At 40.2% G+C, this 25,429-nt stretch overlaps 1 protein-coding gene across 1 annotated transcript in view; it reads left to right on the plus strand.

The window, feature by feature from the left end:
- The window catches only part of maml3 (mastermind-like transcriptional coactivator 3), a 163,471-nt gene extending 138,297 nt beyond the window's left edge, over window positions 1-25,174 (plus strand). The window contains 3 exon segments of the mRNA XM_036574839.1: window positions 15,685-15,960; window positions 17,784-17,868; window positions 24,146-25,174. Coding sequence (XP_036430732.1) covers window positions 15,685-15,960; window positions 17,784-17,868; window positions 24,146-25,131 — 1,347 coding nt within the window. The 3' untranslated portion in view covers window positions 25,132-25,174.
- Window positions 25,175-25,429: the final 255 nt, after the last annotated feature.

A 25,429-nucleotide genomic window follows, 5' to 3' on the forward strand; every position in this document is an offset into this window, starting at 1 on the left:
ATAGGAAAAACAGCATTATATCACAACAGCAGGAGCTTACTTCAAGGTGGATACTAATCCTGTGAGTTATTTTATCAAGATATCAGAAAAAAGGGAAGCTTTTGTGATAAAATAACAAAATACTTAAATGTGTATATCACTAAATATTTGCTAGATTCTCTAAACTAGATGATTCCTATGCTATTGTTGTTCATATTAGTAAGTCTGTATGCTACTAAATCTGTTTTGGATCAAGTTGACTGATCTTCCCAGCTTGATAACTTTGTGTAATTTATTTTTGTCATATAATAATGATCATGCACTAGTCACACAGTGTTTAATAAAGAAGAAATCACTTCATAAGGGTGTTTTTACACTGCACATTCAAAAACTAGAACTGGCCCAAACAGGAACCAACAAAACTAGTTATAATTCATTTTCCACCTGCTGGAGAGACAGCTAGAGCTGTCAAAATAACTGATTAACAATTTTATTTGTCGAATGAGGAAAAACTCTCATTCTCTCGAGGCTAGCACAGAAGCATAGGCTCCTAACTAGTTTATGTCACCTTATAGCGAAACCTTTACTAAGAACTAATTCTAAAAATATCAATCAACACTTCAACACACTGTTCTAGTTCATATTCTGGTGCAGCTATAGATGATTTAGTAGTGTTTAGTGACTTTATCTTTACCTGCAATAATCAGGGATTCACTAAGCTTCACTGGCTTAGATTCAGGTGTTACCAATACAGAGGATCCCTCTCACTGAGATTAATACCACTTAAAACAGCTCTACCTGATTATGAAAGCTGGAAAACAGGAAAGAACTTTTATTATGTGCCTGGGTACATTTGACATTACAGCCTCACAACAAGATTTTACTATTATTGCCAGTGTTTTGTCTGTTCTGTAGTCACTGCTGTGTAAATTGAGCTGCTTCCACACTGACTGGATGCCAGTTATCTACTCGGATACACAGCAAATCTATTTTTACAAACATTCTGATTCTGTCAGTTGAACGAGAAAAGCTTTTATAGTGTAATGAATTTAAAAATGTGGAAGGTTTAATGTCCGTTTATCAATGCGCTAGCACAGAGCTAATTTCCACCTGATTATTCCAGTTGATTTACTGATTATTTTTAATGTGTGAATTAACAAACTACTAGCTGACCTAAAGAATGTTAACAACACAGACTGTACAAACAGTCAAACAAAACAATGCTAAATCTAATGTTTCTTTTTTATCCATCTGCACATATGAACACCTTACTGCACATATTGCACTTTCTGCACACCTTATTGCACATCTTGCACATCTGGACACTCCTCAGTAGACACTTTATTTTGGTACCAATATCTGCACATATTTATTCAGTATTGTCATTGTATGCCGTTACCTGTGCCTCCTTGTACATCTATCTATCTATCTATCTATCTATCTATCTATCTATCTATCTATCCATCTATCTATCTGTCAGTACACACTGTACAAATGTCAGGCTTTTGTTTGACATATTTCCATCCACAGCTGTGACTGTTTGGCTTAATGTGCAACGTAATATGAGCTGCAAGTTTCCCACATTCTCTGTGATTTTGTATCACATACTCAGTCAAACATTTATTTAAAGATTACTGTAGATGCTTTATTTGAAAACCCAATTAAGTTAATAAACACTAATTTCCAATAACCATTATGTTCATACCCAGACCATGACCTCTTGTGACCTTCAGTAGAGTTGATGTATGTAGTAGAATGTAGAGAACTCAGTTCCACCTGCATTTTCAGAAACTCTTCAGTGACAAAGCCATGCAGTCTGATGGCTGTATTTGAGTTACGAACAGCTCAATACAGCATCAAAAAATGGAAAAAATAATGTTAGAAAAAGTCTATTGAAATGTATTTTTTTTTTTTGCTGATACGCCCCTCAGTGTCTAATGAGGGTCATTAATTTGTCACTTTGCATGGAAACTATATGGAGTTAATTTTGTGCCAAAATTACAAATAAAATAATAAAATCCACAATCAAAATATTAAGTATCAAAACATCCAACATGTATTGCAAATACAAATAATAACATTTAACAATAATAACTTAACTTTTGAAAAGATTACTTCTCATTTTCACTCATTCAGATATAAATGTATTACTCATTTTGCCAGTTTTTGCTTGAATTTGTTCTATATGCTGAATTTGCTGATATATATTTTTGCTTCTGGAATCTTTCTTTTGCTTCTGACTTTTGTTTTTGAACAGGGGGCGGGTCCTTAGAAGAGGGTGTTCACCTGCACTCTCTATTGGTCAACTGATTTGGAGTGACAGAACTTCTAAACACTTAGCCAGGGTGTACTAGCTCTGCCTACAGAGAGACCTACAGCTCCACACAGTTTCAACTATTCCTTACCTTAAAACACCTGATCCCACTCATGATTATTGAGACCTTCTTGAGGTGAAACTGGGGTGCTGTTGGTCGAGGGAAATCACGCAGCACTGACCTAAACACAGCAAAGAGTGTAAAAAAATACCTGTGATTACTGCCAGATACAAGTCACTACAAAAGGAATCAAGTCAACTTGTCATGGTTGGCTGTAAGTTCTGGGGGGTTATGAACGCTGTTCTTTCAGTCCATAGAATGTCTGTGTTGGTCACTGAAACAGGCTTCCTGTCTTAGCACGCTAGTTTACAGGATGCTGCTGCTCCAGATCACTGTTAATACAGTGAACTAACTTTAGATATTTAAGCAATGTAGCCATAGAGGACACTGCTAGGCTTGTTAGTGCTAGTATCTGCAAACTCGAAAGGTGGTGCAGTGTTATTCATTCATTAACAACTAAGTGTGTTCTTTAATGCCCATATTAAGTTATATTGTTTTGCCCAGGTTGACATAGGACGCATGAACTTGTGTAACATTAATAATTTAAAGGATTATGATAAACATTGTTCATAATGTTGGATATGCCAGTGTACCACTGCATTCATAGCAGCACTCAGTACAGTGTATTCCACCATGCTGGGGGCTGTTCACGCTGAGTGGTTACATGTTCAGAAGACTTGTCACTCCAAATCAGCTGACCAACAGAGAGTCCAGGTAAGCACCCTCTTCTAAGACCCACCCCCTGTTAAAAAGTGCTAAAAGTGAGAAGCAAAAGAAAGATTTCAGAAGCAAAAGACCAATATTTTGGACATTTTGATACTTAATATTTTGTGTGTGGATTTTATTATTTTATTTGAAACTTTTGGCAGAGATGTAACTCTATAAAATTATCCTCAGTAACTAAAGCTGGATATCTGGGTGCATCCTGTCAGAGTAAAGTGGACAGGTGGAGGAATATCCAGTGCACACACTCAAACGAGTGAAATTTTTTTCTGAAGTCACTTCTAAAATGTAAGACTTCCAGTTTTGGGGGCTTGTTTTGTTTTACTTGAACCAAATTTTGAGCTGACGGCTCAGCTGACGTCTGAAGATAAACACATCAGGACTCAGGAAGACTCTTCTGTTCATGTCAAGAGATGTTCATTTAGCACCACTCTCTCTCTCTCTCTCTCTTACTCTGCGCTCTTTATCTTAAGCTCTTTAATCTCTTAATTTCTCACTTACTCTTTCTTTTTTCTCTTTCTTTTTTCTCTTTCTTTTTCCCTATATCACTCTTACTCTTTTCTTTCATCCAGTCTCTCTGTTGTTCTCTTTCCTTCTCTCTTTCTTTCTCTCTCTCTCTCTCTCTCTCTCTCTCTCTCTCTCTCTCTCTCTCTCTCTCTCTCATTTTTACAGTTCAGTCTGGCTGTATTGGTATGATTGTACCACAATTAACAGTAATCATAGAATTAATGACAACAATAATAACATCTCTCTCTCCCCCTCTCCCTCTTTCTCTCTCTCTCTCTCCCTCTCTCTCTCTCTCTTTCTTTCTCCATAATTAGTAAATCAGTCACTAATTAGTCCTTTCTGTCTCGTCTCTCTCTCAGTCTCCAGTAGGCTGCGCTGCCACATCTTTTTTTCCCTTCGTCTTTTCCTCCCCCTGCTTGTCTTTCTTTTTGTGCTACAGAGAGTGTCTCACCCACGGATTGCTCTTTTGAGGTGTGTGTGTGTGTTTTGTGTGTGTGTGTGCGTGTGTGTGCGTGCGTGCTAAACACATGTTTACCCATCCTCTCTGTTTTCCCTCTTAGCTCTGTAAGTGTGGCTGATTGTTTACCTGCCCTCCCTTTTCTCTCTCTCCCCTCTCTCTCTTCTCTCTCTCTCTCTTTCTCTCCATCTATCTCTCTCTCTTTTCTCCCTCTCTCCTCTCCCTAAGGCTGTGCATTCTTCAGCCCCTCCCCCAGCTAACGATCTTTAAATAAAAGCAGAAAAAATGGAGAGAGAGAGAAAGAGGGAGGGTGAGAGGTGGGTGTGTGTATGGACATAACCATGCTAATTACTGTGTGTGTGTGTGTGTGTGTGTGTGTGTGTGAGTGTGTGTGTGAGAGAGAGAGCTGTGTGTGTACATGCTCTCGAGCACACACACACTCTTGAATCTTGTGTATGTTAATGATCCAGTTGTCTCTCAAAGAGGTCGAGGACTTTCTCAAAAAAATTAACAAAAACAATTTACCGTGTGTGTGTGTGTGTGTGTGTGTGTGTGTGTGTGTGTGTGTGTGTGTGTAATGAGGTATGTCTCCAGGGTGGCTGTGGTGCTGTAAGAGAGTGACTTCCAGATAAAGTGACTGCAGAGAGAGAGAGAGAGAAGGAGATAAAAGAGAGCAAGTAAAGGGGAAGACAGAAAGAGTGGGAGAGAAGTGAGAGGAGAAACAAAGAGAAAAGGAGAAAGAGAGAGAGAAAGAGAAGGAACAGAGAAAGAGAGACAGAGACAGCAACGAGCGAGTGTAAGAGGAGAAACTGAGAGAAGACAGTGAAGAGAGCGCAGAGGGAGAGAGAGAGGAGGCTCTTTTGACTGGACACATAAATCAAGGCCGTGGTAATTGCTGCTCAGGAGAAAAAGTGCCTGAGAGAGAAACACACACACACACCCTCTGCTCCACAGTCATACTGTACTTTAACATGAGGGAATAAACACGCACACTCACAGACTGCACGAATTAGGTGAATACAAAGTCTAGTATTTAATTAATGTACATTGATTTAGTCCTAGCACACACACACACACACACACAGGCCTCTCAGTGCTTGTGTGGTGGTGTGTCACCGTGCCGACAGTGAGCAGGAGATGATTGGTCATTATGTCTTTTCTCTGCTGAGAGCAGCAGTGATTGGTTCAGTAAAGAAGACAGAGAGACAGACAGAGGCGAGAACACACACACACACACACACACTGTATCGACACAGGCTGCTCTCTCTTTCAAAGCTTCTGCCATGAGCACTAAAACTCTCCTCACTGCAGCACTCAGCTCAGTGTAAATGTGCTCTGTGTTTAAAGCCACAGTAATATATTTCAGAATAACGGTGTGAGTGAAAGCCTTCTATCTGTGTACTGAAACTGGTGGTATGCGGCTTAATTGGTGACAATATATTTTATGTAGAGCCACTTTAACCTTTCATTTTATTAAAAAAAAAGGAATTTGACTTTAATAATTGTTAAATTAGAGACCACTGGCCTACACTGTTCCCTCACTCAGTTCATTTCAAGATTCATTATACATCCATACATCCATAAGGTATCCAGGCACTCCTAATTAGTGAATTCAGGTGCTTTAAGATGACCAATTGCTGAGTTGGAGTAGCATTTGTGATCCAGAAGTAATTATCCATCATGAGTAGCTGACCTCACTAAAGCTGGCAATCAAATCCTCACAGTAATGTTCCAACATCTAGTGTAAAGCCTTCACAGAAGAGTCGAGGCTGTTACTGCAGTAAAGAAGAGACAAACTCCCTATTAATACCCTTGATTTTAGAAGAAATGTAGGTGTCTACAAACTTTGGACATTCCGTTTAGCTTTATCGCCCTGACTGCATCAAGTAACACGTTGATAAAGAAAAGAAAGGGAGTGTTTTACAGTTCAGCTGTTTATAGCTGACCATATAGTGATAGTTATAGCAGAGGTTATAACAGAGCAGAGTTAATAAGACAGTAAGTACACAAGAACATGATAACAGTTCACAACTAAACAAAGAACACTGAGAGTAAACTGGTGCTGAGGATGTTAATATGGGTTCAGAAAGCATTACTGTGTGTATATATATATATATAATATATATATATATATATATGTATATACATTAGTTATTATTTATTATTATTATTATTATTATTAGTTATTATTGTATATAATTCTGATTGCTGGCTGATGGATCCAAATAGTGCTCTATCACACAGAGAGAGAAAGAAATGGACAGAGGCACACAGACAGACAGACAGACTGACATTTTTCTCCTGTTATTATCCATCCTTTCTCAGCCTTACATCAGATTTCATCACTCTGCTTCACCCTTTCGCCACCACCTGTTCACGCCGCGATCACCTACCTGCTATGTCTGTGTGTGTCTGTGTGTGTGTGTGTGTGTGCGCAGGAGACACTTTTTAATCAGTGTGCACAGCTCTGGACAGATTTTGGTCCATAATGCTCGGTGAACTAAAGCTGAACCTGTGTGTGTATGTGTGTGTGTGTAATTGAGCTGTAGACAGAAATATGGCTTTGCGGCCACCACTAATGGCTTCTGTGCAGAGAGTGTGAGTGCAGAGGGGGCCGAGGGAGGAGGAGCAGAGCAATAGAGGGCCAGAGAGAGATAAAGAGAGCGAGGGAGCGATGGAGGAGGAGGGGTGCGAGGGATGGAGTGTCCGAGTGAAAAAAGAAAGATGGACTCCTGTCGGGAGGGGGGGAGTGAACGGAAGAGAGAAGAGAAAGAGTGAGAGAGAGGGATAAATACTGCCACTCCCATCCTGTAACATATAAGAAAGAGGGAGAGCGAGAGGAGGAGGAGGAGGAGGACAGGAAGCACCTTGTGCAGTGTGTGTGTGTGAGTGATATCATAAGGTGGAGTCTGATTAAGTGTTTGACATGAAGGGAAGTGTGCTAATCTCTCTAATATACTCATATGTACTAATCTAGTGCTAATAAACTCAGTTTTTTTTTATGAATTTAGGATTGTCATTTACCGTGTTATTAATGTGCTAAATTGCTAATATTTTAAACGCCCTTAACATATTTTCCTAGTTTGACCCTACAAACCGTACATAGTAGTGCAGGCTGAGGATCAGCTGCTCAGTGTGTTGATGTTGAATCTACAGTTACAGCCCTCTTAGGTCGGTAAATCAACAAGCAGCAAACTGACAAAAGGAACAGCAAAGCAGAGCTCCAGTTCCCCTCAAGAGCCTCCACTGAAGCAAGAATTCGCGAGTTGAACCTGAGCAAGAGGCTTCAATCACAGAGCAGTTGGAGCTATTGACTGTATGTATGATGTGTATGATTTAAAAACTCATTGTTTGGAATGTGCAGCCAGTGTTGCTCTCAGTGGGTATCAGTCATGAAAACAGAACCTGTGTTTCCCTTATGGAAATCACAGTTCATCTCTTAAGGTTCATGTGAATGCAGTGTTAAAAAGTAATGTTATTAAATTATTGTAAATAATAATTACATTCTTACAAAGCTTAGTTGATCCCCTTATATAGCTGTAACTAAATACACTGCTTTTAAAATGGAAGCATCTTTCCTTAGGGTTAAATGAAGCTCAAGTAAGACCCCAGCCCAATCCTGTTTCACCCCTTGCCCGTACCACTTGGCCCTTAGCCCTCTGTTTTGCGTGTTCAGGTCTAGGGTTAGGGTGTCCCAATTTTTTGTTGAGATAGAGGGGTAGGGTGAAGTGTTCGGGCTACGTGGCCCTCCAAATGGAGGTTTTTAAGAGGCACACTCCAAACGGAGTGTTATGAGAAAAAAGGAAAAACTGGCAAGATGGCTGCGCAAGCGACCAAAGAAACTCACAAATGGACGTATTTTCTCTGTTAAAAAATTACGATAATCATTGTATTATCTTAGTTTAATGTCGTTTCAATGTATTATGGTCGTTTTCTTCATAACAAGCATAAAAAATCGCTAATAGCATGCTAATGTCTCGGTAGCTAGCTAACCTAGCTAACTTTCCCATTCCAACCTTAAATAGCCCAGCAGTTCTGACGCCTGAAGTGCCAGAATGTATCTGCTGCACCATTTAAGGTGGAACAGGAAAACTGAAGCTGGTGAATAGCTGACTTCAGCTTCGTATGACCAAATAATTAGCGCTGAGCGATAATAAATATGTTTTATACCCCCTCTTTGAAAGCATATGATGGCCTAAATGTAACTAAAGCCCAGTGGTGAGGTTGCTGAACTTTTTCCTTCTCTGCTATCACTGAAGACGGGCCGGGTCGCATACAGAGCACCGCTAGTAGCCTGTTTGTGAAGCAATGTTTTTTTTTTTTTAATTTGAGCGTTGTCCCATTTCGTAGGGCAACATTTCAACCACTACCCCTTGTAACTCAGTTCCAAGGGGCTAGGGTGACACTCGAAAACAAGGGGTAGGGCCCCCGTTTACACCTGGTCACATTATGTGACTAGTAACTGGATTGTATTGATACGATTTTTGCCACATGCATTTACACTTGGTAGTCATGCATCTCTCGGACTAAAATCCGACTGCTGTGTGGGATGGAATATGCAAATCCTCTCATTACGCGGAAGCCGTTCTCCGAGAGCTGTTTAGATATGTGTTTAAATATTGCACGGTTCTTGTAAGTCGTCTGCAATTTGTTTTGCACAGTAGTGTCTGTTCATATTGCCGTTAAGCACTTTGTTTTGTCCAGTCCCCAACCATGTGCGTCCTCCATGATTATCTTCCTTGTAGACATGGATCACATACCCAGGGGAGGAGTGTCAGCTGTACTGGGAGTGGTTTCAGTTGTTGAATGTGTCTTGGAGATACGGATGCGTTTACACTCAAAAGCTCAAATGTGTCTCAGACCACCTTCTAAAGTGATTTGAGCGATCAGATTTGTATCTGTATTACATGCATATTGGGTGCGTTTACACTCACATTTTCATGCGGCTTGGCCTTATCCATATTAAATCCTAATACTCAAGATGCATGAAGTGACCAGGTGTAAACAGGGTCTAAGACTCTAAGACAACTGCAATGACTTGCGATACTTCACAAAATAATGAGATTAATCACAATTAGTTATTTTCATTGTTTGACAGTACTAATTTCATTTGATTCCACACACAAAAGAAATATTAGCATAAAACAAACGAGAATTTATCCAACATGCTGAACAGCTTTTTAGGTCATCATGAACGATACAATTCATAAAGGAAACAATGTCTCTTTTCCAAATATATCCACTTCCTATCATGGCTGAGAAAGAAATGTGTATTTCGCCAATATACTGTTCCATCCAAAGTACAGTACATATAACAATAGTGCATAGTACACTGTATGTCCCAAAGTATCTAGACATCCCTTCAAATTAGTGAACTCAGTTACCCACTCCTGACACAGGATTTCAATTGTACACACACACACAGCTTGTATAATCTCCATAGACAAGCAGTGCCAACAGAATGGCACTCTCTGGATCAGCTGCACATGAGCCTAAGGTCACCATGCCCAATGCCAAGCATGGGCTAGAGGGGTGTAAAGCATTGGGCTGTGGAGCAGAGGAGCTGTGGAACAGCATTCTCTGGAGTGATTGAGCTCCTTCCAATAACTTTGGGATGAGCTGGTGTGATCCAGAACTGATCATCCAACATCAGTACCTGACCTCACTAATGCTCTTGTGGCTGATTGCAATCAAATCCTTACAAGAAAGTGGTGGCAAACTATGTGGAATGGGGAAAAAATGTTGTATGAGAAGGTGTCTACAAGCTCTTTTACATATATTCCTATATGCTAAGGCTTTACTCTATAGAGGAAAAAGTCATGTTTTAGTTTTTTGAGTATTGCAATATTTGAAAAACAAGGAGCCAAAAAGGTACCCAGATAAGGTACTCTCAGATTGATCTAATGCTTAGTCTCATGCAGTGTATTAGAAAGGCTCGAAGTACATAACTAGATTGGTTTTGTATTATTTTGAACAAAAAATGTTTGCTGGATCATGTGGATGCGTTCTTTTATCGAAACACCGAAGCACAGAGCAATTTTGTTAGTGGGTCCATTTGCATGCTGTGGTCTCCTGCAATATCAAGGTTCACATAGCAAATACCAATATTATGATAATGGATCTTTTTCAGCCTCAGTAAACTATAACAGGGCTGTTCAACAAGACTTGGAGGGCTGGTGTCACAGTTTGGAAGTTTCCCTGCTCAAACACACCCACTAAATTGGTAATTGTAGCTATGGGTGAAAATGCTTTGTGGAAATAAAAAATAAAAGGTAAAGCACTGTGTTTATTACAGCCACTACTAGAGGTACAGTGCTATTGTGCCATTTCTGTTTTAGCCAGATGTTTAAGTGTTTACTGGATTGGTAGAGAGCCAGAATGACTCCAGTCTTACTGGAACCAAACAGTTCACCTTAACCCTTAACCTTTAACTCAACACTAACCGTAATGAGGATGTAGCATTTAGCTGTTAGCATCAGTAGATCAGGAGTGCTGCAGGGATTTACTGTTTGTACTGTTTGTCTGTGTGTGTGTGTGTGTGTGTGTGTGTGTGTGTGCATGTACACTGATGAGTATGAGTATGTAAATATTTCTGTATTGTTCTTTTTCCTCAGCACATCTGTGGAGGAGTGTGTGCTGGCACGTGGTGTGTTATTAACAGGGATGTAGGGAGCAAGCCTCTCAGATTAGTGTGTGATCAGGGCCAAGCTCAGTAGTGCTAATCAATCAGTGTGTGCTGTGTGTGCGCATGATCAATGAAAGCGATCAGTCTGCACTGAACTGTAGATCTGAATATTGTGCATTCTGCAGTTTCTCGCTATCCTCTCTATGTCCTGTCTGTGTTGCTCAGTGCACACGTGAGAGAGAGAGAGAGAGAGAGAGAGAGAGAGAGAGAGAGTGTGTGTGTGTGTTTCTGCAGTAGCTCTAAGTGTTTACTGGTGTGTTTAGGGGCAGAAACCCTGAAGCCTGCTGCTTTAACCAAATTGGATGCTTATGTAGTCGACTCTCACACTAATAACCTGCTCTGTGTGTGTGTGTTTGGGGCAGTGCACATGCTGGGTATCAGATATGTATGCAAATGTCAATTACAGCACAGGCACCACATCATTTTTGGTTCCAGTAATGATGCACGGGGCAGATTTACTTACATTCTGTGCCATTTAGTAAACCCTATTTTGACAATAAAAATGTCTGTCGCTATTTAATTTAATAAATAGGCGCAGATGAAAGGGGCAGCTGCTGCTCTTTTGCGCTGTTGCCTCATTGCATATGCGTGTATAGGAGTTTCCCTCTCAAAGCGCAAAATACTGTAAGATTATTATAATAATATATATTATTACCAATAATAATATTTACCAAAACTGATAAATATTGACTGTGCTGTTTAACACCTGTGAAAAGCCCACCTTGTTTTGGCGCTAACATGGCTATCTTTGTTTTTGCTTGGAGACAAAGCAAAGAGAGCTTTTCGAACACATTTATTTTTAATGTAAAAAAAATAAAACATTTGTGAATGTCATGTTATATTACTCTTAATTTGATGAAGGAAAAGGAAGCAAATTAAAGCTAAATCATTTATTGTGCTACTGGACATGATTTATAACACTCATCAATGTGTCTTAGGAGCTTAATTTTTTGCTAAAATAATGATTTGATAGCTTTAATTTCCAAATGAAATGAAGTTCAGTAGCTGCTGCAGTTCAAAATCAGCTTGAAAGTTTTACAGCTCCCAAACAACGAAGATGCACAAGTTCACAGTGAAATTAAACAGAGATTTTACAGTGATCATAGATTTTCAAATATGTTTGGTTTTTCTAACTTAGAGAGCTAGAAGAGTAGAGAAGAAAGGCAAAGAGACATGCACGCTGCGGGGTGGGCCGCCGAGACGCAGGAGCTGCTTGTTGAACGCAATCAAAAAAAGCCTTTATCATGTATATAATTTATGGATCCAGACATCAAGTCACTCACTTTACAATTTCAAGTCAGCTGTCAGTTTGTAGTGAAGTACTCTCTGTCTCTCACTGTAATGTCTGTATTTCTCCACCATGTATTCATCCTCCGTTTGTGTTTTCACTATGCATAAAAGCACAAACAGTTCTGGTCCAGTTTAGCTTGACTCGTGTCTCATAGTAATGGGGGAGTTTCTTTTTCGGTGTCAAAACTCCTTGTGTGTGTTATAGTCTCTGTTTGCCTTATTGTCTAGTGTGTGCTCCCTTATGACAAAAAGACAAGAAATGCTGTGAAAGACTGACTTGTGTAGTTAATTTATCGAGCTAACTTTCAGCAGCTAAAATAAGAAAAACAATAGATTTCAATAGATGAAACGTGAAGTTTAAAAAGAGCCAACTGTATCCTACCTTAGCTCTGTGTTATCTGGCTAAATGTCCTAGTCGTGATCTCGGCATTTGCGAGGTCCAGAAAACCTGGAGTTGCGCATCACTAAGTAGGACTACCGGAACAAGTTGTGCTCTTGTGACCTCATGCGTACAATTCAGAAACAGTCCTCAAATTCAATAAAACAACAGCCTATTCAAATATCAAGCGTTTATCAAAAATTTACTGTACATTTTAACCAAAAGCATTGGTGATTATACATTTCTCATATATATATTTCTTGGCTAATTTTGACTTTGAGCTGTGTGGTTTTCTACCTATTTTGATCCAAATCTTTACAGCTTTGGTGAATACAATAGAAATCTTTTCACCTCTCTTAGCCTAGTAATTCAGACTAATTTACTACTGTCGCTGTTCTCACTGCAGGTTTTTTCTGAGCAATTTTGTCTTTCTTTTTTTTTCTTTACAATTTGTTTTTTCCTTCACTTGATGGACAAAGTAGTGCTTAAAGACAGTTGTGATTACTTAAGGGCTCCTTTGTTTTTATTTTATAACATAGCAAACAAACCAGATGATGTAAACTCAATGGAAATTATTATTATGCTGATAGCTAATATAGATGATAATGCTAGAGGCTGCAGTCATAAGCTCCATGGCTGAGTAGCTGTTCTCTTTAGCTGCTAAGTCACTCACACGTTGCTGGAACACTTCCACGTTACACTGTGTGTGTGCTGAGTGTGTGTGTATGTTATGTGTGTGTTTCGATACAGATGTCATATAGTGTACGCTATGTGGGTGTGTGTTGTCATGTGTTGTGCTTAGACCAGGTGGAGCGAGTGAAAACAAAGAAAAAGAGGGAGGTGGAAGAGAGAGAGAGAGAGAGAGAAAGGGAGGGAGGGAGGAGGGTGGACAGTGGGAGCAGAGATGTACCGAGGGATGAGGAGAGAAAGAGGCAGAGGCAGGAATAAAAGAGGGATGGCACTTTACTTACGCTCCTCTCTCTCTCTCTCTCTCTCTCTCTCTCTCTCTCTCTGTCTCTCTCTCTCCCCTGGGTCTGTGTGTGTTGTTAGAGGCTGCCGCCCGCTGTCGTCCATCATGGCTCCTATGAGCACCATCTGCTCAACATTACAGCCGCTGTTGCCTGGCTACCTGCTCTCTCTCTCTCTCTCTCTCTCTCTCGCTCTCTCTCTCTCTCTCTCTCTCTCTCTCTCTCCTTCCTCTGTCCCTTCTTTTTCTCTCCTGCTCTATATCACTCATGTTCCTCATTTCACAGTATACCTGTCTCTCTGTCTCGTTCTCCTGACTCTCAGCGCTGCTGTCTTGTTTTTCTTTTCTCTCTCTCTCTCCTCTCTTTCTCTCCCTCTTGTTTTCTCTCTTATCTGTCTCTTGTGTCATCTTTCTCTTCTCTCTCTCACTCTTTTCTCTTGCAATTCTTTCTTACTTCTTTCTCTCCTTCTTTCTTTCTCCCCCCTTTATTCTCCTACACTTTCTCTCTCTATTCTTTCTCTTTCTTTCTCTCCCTGTCTCGCTTTCTTTTGTGTCTTTCACTTCTCTTTTTCTCCTGCATTCTTTCTCTTTCTTTCTCTTTCTCTCTTCCTCCTTGTTTGTCTATCCTTTCATTTTCTCTCATTTCCTCTGCTTCGACTTCATCACTTGTCTTTCAGTTCACTCTCTCTCTTCTCTCTCTCTTTCTCTCTCTCTCTCTCGTCATGCTCAGTTGAGGAGAAGTCTGGCTCAGACACATTATCCAGCAGGAAGAGAGGGATGTATATTACAGTGCTCATGATTAAGCCATCGAGAGAGAGAGAAAGAGAGAGGAAAAGAGAGAGGAAGGGAGGGGGGATAGAGGGAGAGGCGGAGAGAGTGTGAGCGAGTAAAGAAGAGATAGAGATGAGAGTACGGATGGTAGAGTTTGGGTTGAAAAAGAGAAAGCAGGGGTGTGAGGGAGCGAGATAAGTAGAGATATGGAGGGATGGAGTTGGAGAAAAAGAGAGAGAGAGGGCGTGCATGACTGCAAGATAGGCATGGAGGTGGAAGAAATAGAGATATGACGATTCAGAGGGAGGGAGGATAGACCAACACTGCCCTCATCTGGCCACTCTGGACAACACACACACACACATACATGCTGCTCGGTGCTCGTTTCGTCAGCCTGCCTGGTTAAGTGAGGAGATCCTGCAGCGTCCATGGAGATTTGCACTTATCGACCGGTCCGGTCTGGATGGATGTGAAGCGTCTGCTTTTAAAGGCAGAGAGAGAGAGAGAGAGAGAGAGAGAGTGAGAGAGTGCTAACTCCACTAGTACATCAATACAGCATCTGTATGTCCAAAAGCAAACAAACGCATCATGCTTCAACACTGACCGCTGAAGATCATGGTTGTTCCAAAGCCTCTTTGAGGGACTCAATCATGTGATATCTACAGGGTGACCACAGTTTCCAGTTTTCATCACCAATGTCCAGTGAGAGCAATATTGCAGCCAATGAGTGTATATATCATAAATATCCTAAATACACATAGTGAATAATTCCAGCCATCATCGTAGTCTCTCGCTCCCTCGTTTATACAGCTCATTTTAATTTTATAATGTTCTTGTTACAGTGGAGGCTGTTGAGGGGAACTAGACTTTTCCAATTTGCTGTTGCTTTTGTTAGTTTGCTGCTCATTGATTTATCCATAGGTCTCCTGTGAGCTCTATCCAGCACAGTCTGCTGAAGGTATTGCTTTAAAAGCCACTTAAACGCTGTATTTGTCAGGATACAATCCTGGATTCTGTCATAGCAGCATACAGCACATGAGTAGCCAAGCTTCAACATGGAATACAGATAGTTTCAAGAGTCAAACTTGGAAAATGCTTTAATAATTTAGTGTCTGCACTTTGACAGCCCAAGTGTTTTTTTAATGATTTCTTTTTAAAGACTTCCTTGTTTATCTTCCAATTAAATATTTTGGACTCTTTGAATAACCATGTGTGGTTAGGTTTCGTAAGAAGTTCTACAGATTGGTAGGTGTCCAGGATCGTGGTCTGGCAGTCCAGGCTTGCACTGCTATGACAGTGGATTGCTATGCAAAACATGGTAATTAAAAGTGGATAATATTTTAACAACTTACTTCATTGTTTGACTGTGGTATGTATTAATAATGGCCAGTCTTTTCATTGTTGAGTCATCCTGACCTTAATCTCTCTCCTTCAAAGCGACAAACTCACGCTGAATAAAGTTCCCCTTTTTTCCTGTGATTGCTGTTATTGTTCCAGTCTTTTTCAAGTTCTTGCCTCATTTTTCTCTCTCTGCTTTCATTTTTCTTGCAGGAACAGGGCATGGTGGGGATGCCACGCCAGGCCGGTGGCGTCCAGCCCCCTCATGGAGGTCCAGGGGGTGTGGCCTCTGCAGGGCCGAATGGGGCAGGACCTGGGGCAGGGCCAGGTGGTTACCTGGGCAACCAGCAGCAGCAGCAACAGCAGCAAGCAGCCATGATGAAACAGATGATGGCTATGGAACAGGAGAAAAGAGTGCAGCACCACATGATGGAGCAGCAGAAAGCTCAGCTACTGAGGGAACAGAGGCACCACCTACTGGCAGAGCAGGTGGGTGGCAAGTACAAGCAGTACAGCAGTGACAGTGACAGTGAGCAGCACAGTAGGGGCATGCCAGTGGGTATTGCACTGATATGAGTCTGACAGTCACAGAGGTGTCACTGTGGATTGTATAGACTCTGTATAGTTACTCTCCACTTTATTAGATACATCTATCCACAGTCGTATGCAAAAGTTTGAAAACCTGGTTAAATTATATATTTTGTTGAAGTGAAAATAAGTTAACATACCTCTACAGAGAACTTAAATATGCAAATTTTAATGCACAATTTCTGTTTTTGTGCTGAGTAAAACATACTGTGGAAAAAAACAGAAAATCTAAAATGTACCATCACCTGTGCAAAGGCTACATTTAATGTTTTTTCCCAGTGTGTCAAATTCAGCAAATAAACAGTAATTCTGCATTATAATGTGCGGACGTGTGTGTTTTTTCACTTGTAACAAAACATGTAAATTGACCAGAAGTGCCCAAACTTTTGCACATAACTGTACAGCTCATTTCACTTTACTATACCTCTTCATTTGTCATGCACAGTTTGTAGTCCTGGAGGGCTGGAGGATCTCCAACACAGTGATGGTGATTTCTGTGCTCTAACCTGCTCTAGCCCTTAATCAGTGGTCAGTTTCTGACCACAGGACAACTATTAGCTGGATATTTCTGGTTGAAAGACTATTCTCAATCCAACCCCAGCAACACTGCTGTGCCTGTATCACCGCCACACACACTGCCATGTCAGTGTCACTGCTGTGCTAAGAATGGTCTCTCTCCTTTAATGGACAGGAAAAAGGGTAGCTGCTGAATTGTTCAGCAATGGCTGCGTGACACCTACATAAGCTTTTCATCTCAACTGATATAAACCTACATAAACCTTTATAAAGACTTGCTACAACAATCATCAGTTGTTATAAAGGATGCTTTTGTTGTCATTTCACCTCAGCCAGTGTTATGACAACTGAAGCTTGTAGGAATGTAATAGTCCATATGGATCATTCTACCAAAAAAGTCACTTGTTTCGGACTCTAAACTGACTTTAGACTCAAATAATTTTGCTTTGAGTGACCCTGTACTTTAATTATGTTTATTTCATTAAAACAAATGGCTGAACTTTCCATTTTATCACTACCCAACACTACTGAAACTTTACCAAATGTTTCAGTAGTGACTGTTTCAGTAATGACAATTTTAGCTATTTTTAAACATCAAAACTCAAAAATGCTACCTAGTACATGACGAGCAAACACAGCTTTGAACAGTTGTACACACATCAAATCATAATGTTTAAACCCAAAATTTTATGTGCCTTTTAGTTGAAGTGTTTCCTCTATTTTGTCCCTTGCTGAAATATACCTTAAGTAAACAATGAAATTACTGCTGTTTTGTTGGTATTGCTTTACTAAAGGAGCATCTGCTTACGCACACTTGAAGTTCCACTGATCAAAGTAATGTGTTAGCGAGTGTGCACACACCACCTGCTGTTTTAATTTGCTCTTTCATCTCCTACTGCCGGGAATATTCTGCTAAAGAGAGTTTAAACTGATATGGGAAGTCAAACATGTACACACCTCTTCCTCCTCTGTGTACAGTTGTTCTGCCATGCCTACAACAACCTTCATCACAAGCATAACACTGTGTTCTTTCTCCTGGATCTATAAAGTTCTCTCCTTTTTAAAGAAAACTGACGCTCATCAAGCTTAGTTCTTACTTGTTAGTTCTTAGTTCTTTAAACTCCATTGTCCTTTTTGTGTAGTTGCTTAGCCTATGCATGCAGAGGTGTTCAGGTGGAGTGTGAGCAGTAACTGTGTTTTATTTGCAGTTACAGCAGCAGCAACAGCAGCAGCATCTTCCAAGACAGATGAGTCAAGCACAGAGAAACCCATATCCTCTCCACCAGTTTCAGGGTAAGAAATAGTTTCATTTTTTATTTTTCTTGTCCATTAGGCTTCCTGTAAATAAATTTGACTTGTGGCCCATGTCATGGAACATTCCTTGCTTTTTTTAAATAAAGTTTTGCGTACTTTGTTAACATTAAATGCTTTTTACAGTAGCCATAAAATGCAATATCAGCATTGTGATATCACAACCATGAACACATTTGCTTACAACCAGCAGTTTAGCATTCATTCACAGAGAAGTGATGTGCAGTGTTGTTACTGCAGAGTCTGAAGCTGAGTTATTGGAGTGGAACATGTGGAGCAAAAAACTTGGTGCTGTTCCTGGTTGTTGAGATGCAAGGGGATCATTGCAGCCTTCTAAAGGATCCACACATCCTTTTTTCCAACATCTCTGAGAAACTTAACAGTTTGTTGCGGTCTGGACTGCTTTTTGAATGAGGCACAGTACAGTACAGGGCAGCCAATCAGAACAGAGAACAAGGCAAGACACTACATGCAGAAATGCAGATTTTTGTCTCGTCAATCATTTTTCAGATTTTTTGATTGAATTGCATCTATAACAGTATAAACCACCTTTTCTGCTTTGCAACCAGCCAATAAAGAAGAAGATGTAACGGAAACGTAATGTAAAACTCAAACTTCATGCTGCGGCTTTTTTTTTTTTACCATCGCACCGCTTTGCCTGAAAATATAAACATCCATCATCTAGAAGATGAACAATATTTAAATCCTTCATTTCGTCGAGCATGTAGTTGTTTTCAGTATCGTTCCAAAAGTGTTTTGCTGCGTTTTGCAGCAACGTTGCTTGCTTATTATACACTGTAATACACATACATACACTGTATTATAAAAAATGTAAAAACTCTGTTGTCATGCATCTTTCTGTAGAATCTCAATAGTATAACCAAATACGTGTATTTTCATTTGTACTATTGACAACATTTACTAAAATGGTACGTGTTTTCTCAGATCTCACTGGCTAATACAGTTATGAGGCCCATTCCTAAAACCGTTTTCATCTCTACATTTAGAACCAAAAATCTCAGTGTCTAGGATATCTGCATTCATGATTTTACAAGTTAATTTCTAAACATATTCTGAATGATACTACAAAAGGATTTCCTTTTGACCTGAAAATGACCTCAAAAAACATTTTTTATAATAACACTGCATTTCTCGATTAAACAATAAAAAAAGAGATTTCAAAAACGGCGACAACGTAAATTACAATATGCACTTTTTCAATAAATAATTTATTATTAATTATACTCAAGGTAAACAGGTATTCCCCCCAAAAATGTAATTCCTTTAGAGCATGTTTTTGTTGCGAAGCAACCGTTGCCAGTTGAAAGAGATGAAGAATGTTTAGTCACCCATCTCTGTATATGGCAGTCACTTGGTGAACCTTTCAACCTTTTGTCATATAACAATGAACATATCATAATATGGCACTTAATAATGCAAAAAACTGTGCTTTATTAGTAGTTTTTGTTCTCCAAATTACCACCACGACAATGACGCTAATTTCCACTAGCACCTCTATGCAATTTCCAGTCTTATTTAGCAGCAGGCTAACACTGTTGTACATCCCTTTTCTCAGGCTAGGGCTGTTTTGAACCCAGACTAAGTCTCAAACAGCTCCCTCTACATAGGGAGGAGGGAGACATCTGAGATTCAGTCTGGGTTTGATGCTAATTAAGGCAGAACTAAAACACAGAAATTGGAAACATGTAAGACATTAAAGTGACATTTTCTTTAGTAGTAAATATTGAAGTTTTACACTGAATCATGTAGTAAGTACTTAAATTCAAAGCCTGTAATATTAGTGGAACAGTTGTTTAGCCTGTTAGCTCTCTTTGAGGCCTGTTAACTAGTTGATCAGACTAGTTCTAGTAAGAAAATAAGTTGTCTGCCCCTCAGTTTAAACAAAACTAGTATGGTTTTATTAATCGTAGTATCATGACTGGCTGAGCTGCATTCGAAGCTGCTGTACAGTACTGTTACAAAAATGACTGCCATTTGTTTAGTACAGCTTTTTCAGAGCTAAAATGTGGTGCATGATACAAACCGTATGATGATCAGTGCAGGTGTGTGTGTGTGTGTGTGTGTGTGTTTGTTTTCTAAAGGCTCTGTTCATTTTAGAGTCCAGTTGTTGATTTCGCTCCTCTTACAGCAGATCATTCACTCTTTCAGTCTCCAAATTACTACTTTGCCGAGTGCGCCCAGGGCTCCTGCCAGCGTCTGAGCTAATGAGAGAGAAAACACATGCACACACGCGCGCACACTCCTGCTCCAAAACACACAAAAACAAGTACAGACATACACACGTTGCCTCTTCACACACACAAGCCTACAAACATACTCAAGCAAACGCCTGGGCAAAACACAGATCAAATACACGCATATGTAAAATACATCCCCCCAACCCACACACACCCCAGAGGGAAGTCTGTCTATTGATCTTGCTGTCATGTTGCCATGGAAACCATATTAGATTTAGATCCGGTGGGAAATACCCTTTTAGTCAGTCCCATCAGTGGGAGAGGCACCTGAGGGGGATCATCAGGCATTCAGGTTTTTTAAGAAAAAAGCGACCGACTTCAGTAAACGCAGCATTTTCAGTCAGATGGTTTGGTAAATAGATATGTAAAAATGAATTATAAAAGTTTTTCATACAAAAAACACACTAATGTTATGAGTGGGGTTAAGGGGATAAAGTCAAATACATGAAAAAGATAGAACATGGGCCCTTTAACATGCATATACAGATGTGACATTAATACATAAATGCCATGTGTTTAGTACAGACTTTTGAGCTGAAATGTGGTACAAACTCTGATGATCCTACAAACTAGGATATATATCTGCTCATTGTATCTCAGTCAGGTCAGAATTTTACTTTGTCTAAGTGTTAATAAAATGTAGACTAGAAACATTGACTAAGACTCCTGCAAAGTTACCATTTTAGAGAGGCTTTGGCCCCACAACGTTTTGTCCCTGTGTTACTCCATTACATGACTGAAAACCAAGTCAGCATTGACTGACAATCTAGATAGAGCTGTTGCAAGTTAATAGAAAAGCACCATTCATTGTGTTTATGTATCAGTGCTGGAGTACGCCTGCCTGTTTCATTTAGATCTTTTTCTTTGTACTATGTATTAGGTGAGTTTTTGTTGTGGAAGAAGGACCAATAATCAAACTTGTTGCCTATTTTTTAACTTGTTGACCTTTAGTGTAGAGTTATTACTACCATTTTGCTATGCATTCGATTCACATTATGTAATTATTATTATTGTGTAGTTGGTTATGTAATGAAGTACATTTACATTCAATTTACATTCTATATTGCTTTTGGATTCTGTAGTGAGTGCGTTTATATGCACTTAATAATCCGATAACTGCAGAAAATCAAATTTTGTCAGTAATCCAATCAACATGTTTACATGCATTCGAGTAATCAGATAATGAGGAAACTCTGGGTTTACATGAATCAGACAGTAATCGGATTTCTGCTTTGCAACCAGCCAATAAAGAAGAAGATGTAACGGAAACGTAATGTAAAACTCAAACTTCATGCTGCGGCTTTTTTTTTTTACCATCGCACCACTTTGCCTGAAAATATAAACATCCATCATCTAGAAGATGAACAATATTTAAATCCTTCATTTCGTCAAGCATGTAGTTGTTTTCGGTATCGTTCCAAAAGTGTTTTGCAGCAACGTTGCTTTTTTATTTCTGGTACCGCAGTCTGTTTTGCACACGCGCAGACCGAGAAATCTGAAAGAAATCTGAGTAAGAGTTTACATGCACTGAGAAATCTGATTACTCAGCCAAATTCAGCACTCTTTATCAGATTTTTTAATCAGATTTTTAGACCTTACTCTGATCTAAGAAATCAGAGTATGCTGTTTACATGACCATTTAAGTAATCAGATAACTGCAGAAATCCGATTATGATCGGATTATTGAGTGTGTGATAACACACTCATTGTTTTGGATTTGAGATTCATGCTAGAGCAGTATCAGATAGAGAACACACTATCTTTTATTTCTAATTTAAATTATAGGTGAACTGCTGTTCTTAAAGAAAGTGTTCTTGAGGAAATGAGCACCCGAGTTTTGTAAGTTGACAGCGTAATTAATCCGTCGTTCGTTGCATCTACTGAGCATGTTAATGTGGCAGCATAACAATGTTTGTTTGGTTGAACACCATTGTTTTTGTCACTCGCTTCGGATGAAAATTCAACACACCTGCTGGGAGCAAATTATCTCCAGAAGATACATCACCACAAGCTGGATGAGCCATAAATTCTGCTTCACAGTGTAATACTGTGTACTACTCAAATCTAAAGAATACACACACACATGCACTCCTGTAGTGATAGTGGAGTTGCCCATGGGCTCAGTTTCAGCCCCTGAAAGCTCACTCCTCTCCACTCTGCACTCCAGCTTCCTCTCCTCAAAGCATCACCTGCTTCTGTTTGTTTGTTTATTTATTTATATATTTATTGGCAGGATTGAACTCTTTCTCCCTCTGGAAGCTCTGCCTGTTGCCGTGGCAACTTGGCCCCCCGAATTTCTCTGTACAATTTCAGTCTAAGTCGACGTGGATTATCAGGACAGATAGAGCCTTTCCAAGTTGATAGAGAAGCACCATTCATTGTGTTTATGTACCAGCAGATGGTGTGCTGGTGATTTGCTGTGTATGTGTGTGTGTCTTTATATTTCATGTAGAATGTTTTGATGGATTGATGGTTGTTTTTTAGTGAATGAATGTGTACTACTAATAGTTATTGTCTGTCTGTTTACTGATGAACCCCTATAAGCCTAGAGATTAATTATTGTCGTTTTTCTATACTTTTCATATACATTACATAATTATTTTCATGTTATTACCAGGGCAGGCCCTAATAATTTGAATACTCTATGTTACGTTGGTATTCAGTTTAGTATTCGGAAGCCATATAAATTGTAGCCTAAAATAAGGTTCATCAGCAAAGGCCTTTAGATACAGCAATATGCAAAGGTTTGAACACCTCCTGGTCAAATAACATGTTTTGTTGATTTTCTAAATGAATGCAAGTCCTTTACAGTGAACAAACTTAAATATGGTATTTTAAACATAGCAAGTTTGACAAAAAATGAAACATAAAATATAAAATGTTCCATAACTTTTCAATATGTTGAACTCAAAATATACAGTAATTGTGCATTAAAATGTACAGTCGTGTGTTATCTGTAAAAGGATGTGTGCAAAAAAACAATTTTTTTTTAATTTGACTAGGTGAGTCTATAGAACAGTTATTTTTAATACATGGAAAACGGAGAAAAAAAATATAAAGAATGCCAGCCATCCATTGGGCTTCATCTCAGAGCAAACAAACTGCACTACTTTTCATGTGGCTGTTGAAGTTAAAAGCTAAAAAAAAATTGTGTGGAAACACTTTAAATTATTGAGCAATAAGAAAAATGCTCTGTACAAAATTTGCAATAAGAGTCCACACTGTCTTTGACTCACCTTAGGTGGGAATATTAGCTAATTTTTCTCCTTTTTTAAAACTTGACAGCAGAAACATCAGATCTGTTTATTTAGACGAAATAACGTTAACATTTTTCCACTGTATCAAAGAAGAATCTCCTCCGCAGTCTGTTAGTACAGCGCAGGGGCTGCTCTGCGGCTACCACAGCAACAAGATCTTTACATTATAGTAGAATATTAATTAAAATATAGTTTAGAATGTTGTAGACAGTGGGAGTGTGTGATTTTTATGGAGTTTCTAAGGAGTTCGTGCTTCACTCGCATGCAAATGTGGGAAAAGATGTGATGAACGCGAATCTAGAGCAGCCCATGAAGCACTGTTTAATATGGAAGCATATGTGTTCCATCAGATGGAACTATCAATGAGTATCCCGAAACCTGTAAAACGCTTGTTTGGGCCAGCCTTCATAATTACATAATTCATTACACAGTTACCCAGGCAGTTATACTCACATTTGACAGGTTCACTTCAGGTTCAAGTCTTTTAAGTCTGTACTTCTTTTTGTTCTTCAAATTTCTTTAGTTTTGAACAAGAATTTTCTCAAAATAACTTTTCATCAAATACAAATCATTGTAAAATACATTATTGACTGAAAGGATAGAATCTGCACTCTCTAGCAATCTAGTGTTTCATAGCGAAGGGTTAAAGGAACACAAAATACAGAAGGCTAAGATTGCTGATGTTAGGGATGAAGTTTCTTTGAATGCCACATGGTCCTCACGTCTTCTCATGTGTCCTTGTAGGCACAGCGCAGGAGATGGCGGCGCGGAACCAGGCGCTTCAGAACATGAGGAACGCTCGCCTCCTACAGCAGCAGCAGCAGCAGCAGAGCCAAGGCATCCTACAGATGACCCCAGTGCAGAACTCTGGCCCCATGCCTGGTCAGGGCGAGATGGGCGTGGCCTACGGGAGCCAGGCAGGTGGCCAGACAGGCATGTACCAGGGCATGAACTCGGGAATGGGGCAGATGCTCCAGCCTCAGCACCACCCCAACCAAGGTGGCATGGGCATGGGGCAAAGACCCTCAGGCAACAACACACAGGGGATGGTAGCGGGCGGGGCTGGGGGCAGCGGCTACAGTCAGGGCATGCTGATGAACCCCGCGCTGTCTCAGCAGCAGATGAAGCCAAGCAGTGTTGGGCAACCGATGGCCAAAGCCCAGGCGCAGAGACTGCAAAGCATGATGGGAGGTGGAGGCCAGGGGTGGCCCCAACAGCAGCAGCAGCAGCCGCAAAATCTACAAGCCCTGGGCGGAAGGACTACAAACGACATGGTGGCGTTTAACAGCAACTACCCAATGCAAGGCGGGCAGCCATCAAGAATGCCCAAGCAGCATTTTGCCCAAGGGATGGGGGGCCAGGGCATGGTGGACCCACGGGCCATGAACCCAGCTGGCATGGGCGGACCCATGATGCCGCACATGGCTGGCCAGCCACGGACTGGCCAGCCGCGAGGCATGGTGATGCCCAGCATGAGCCAGGGCGGCATGCCCAACATGACGGCTTTCGGACAGGGCTCCGCCCAGGCGATGACAGGGGCAGGGCCAGGAGGAGGGGCTTATATGTCAGGCGGTCAGCCGCAAGGCTACCAACGGACGTCTAATCAGGACCTGGCGTACGGTTACGGCGCCCAATCGGGAGCTGGGGGCGGGGTCTCTTTCGGCCTTTCGGATGGTGCAGAGCTGGACTCAACGGACGGTTGGATGGAGGATTTTTTTTCCAGCCAATAGCCAACATGGAAACATGCTAAGGTTTTGGGACAGGCCGGGAAAAAAGTGTAAAGAAAAAAAGGAAAGGATTTATGGATGTGTTTTGTTTTCTTGTTTTCATTTAATGTTCTACAATTTGGGAAGAATATTACATGTTGTGTATTGTACGTGTGCTGTCACTATATTTAAACCAACAATCTCTGAGCTATGCTCTCCTCTAGAAGCCGAGTCTCTTTAGACTTAATCATGTGCCCATCTTTCCTCCAGTTTTGCAGTGTTTATTTTAATGTAAAGATTCTGATTCAGTTTCCCTTGAGCT

This window comes from Colossoma macropomum, unplaced genomic scaffold (genome assembly GCF_904425465.1).
Source record: "Colossoma macropomum unplaced genomic scaffold, Colossoma_macropomum, whole genome shotgun sequence".
NCBI lineage: Eukaryota > Metazoa > Chordata > Actinopteri > Characiformes > Serrasalmidae > Colossoma > Colossoma macropomum.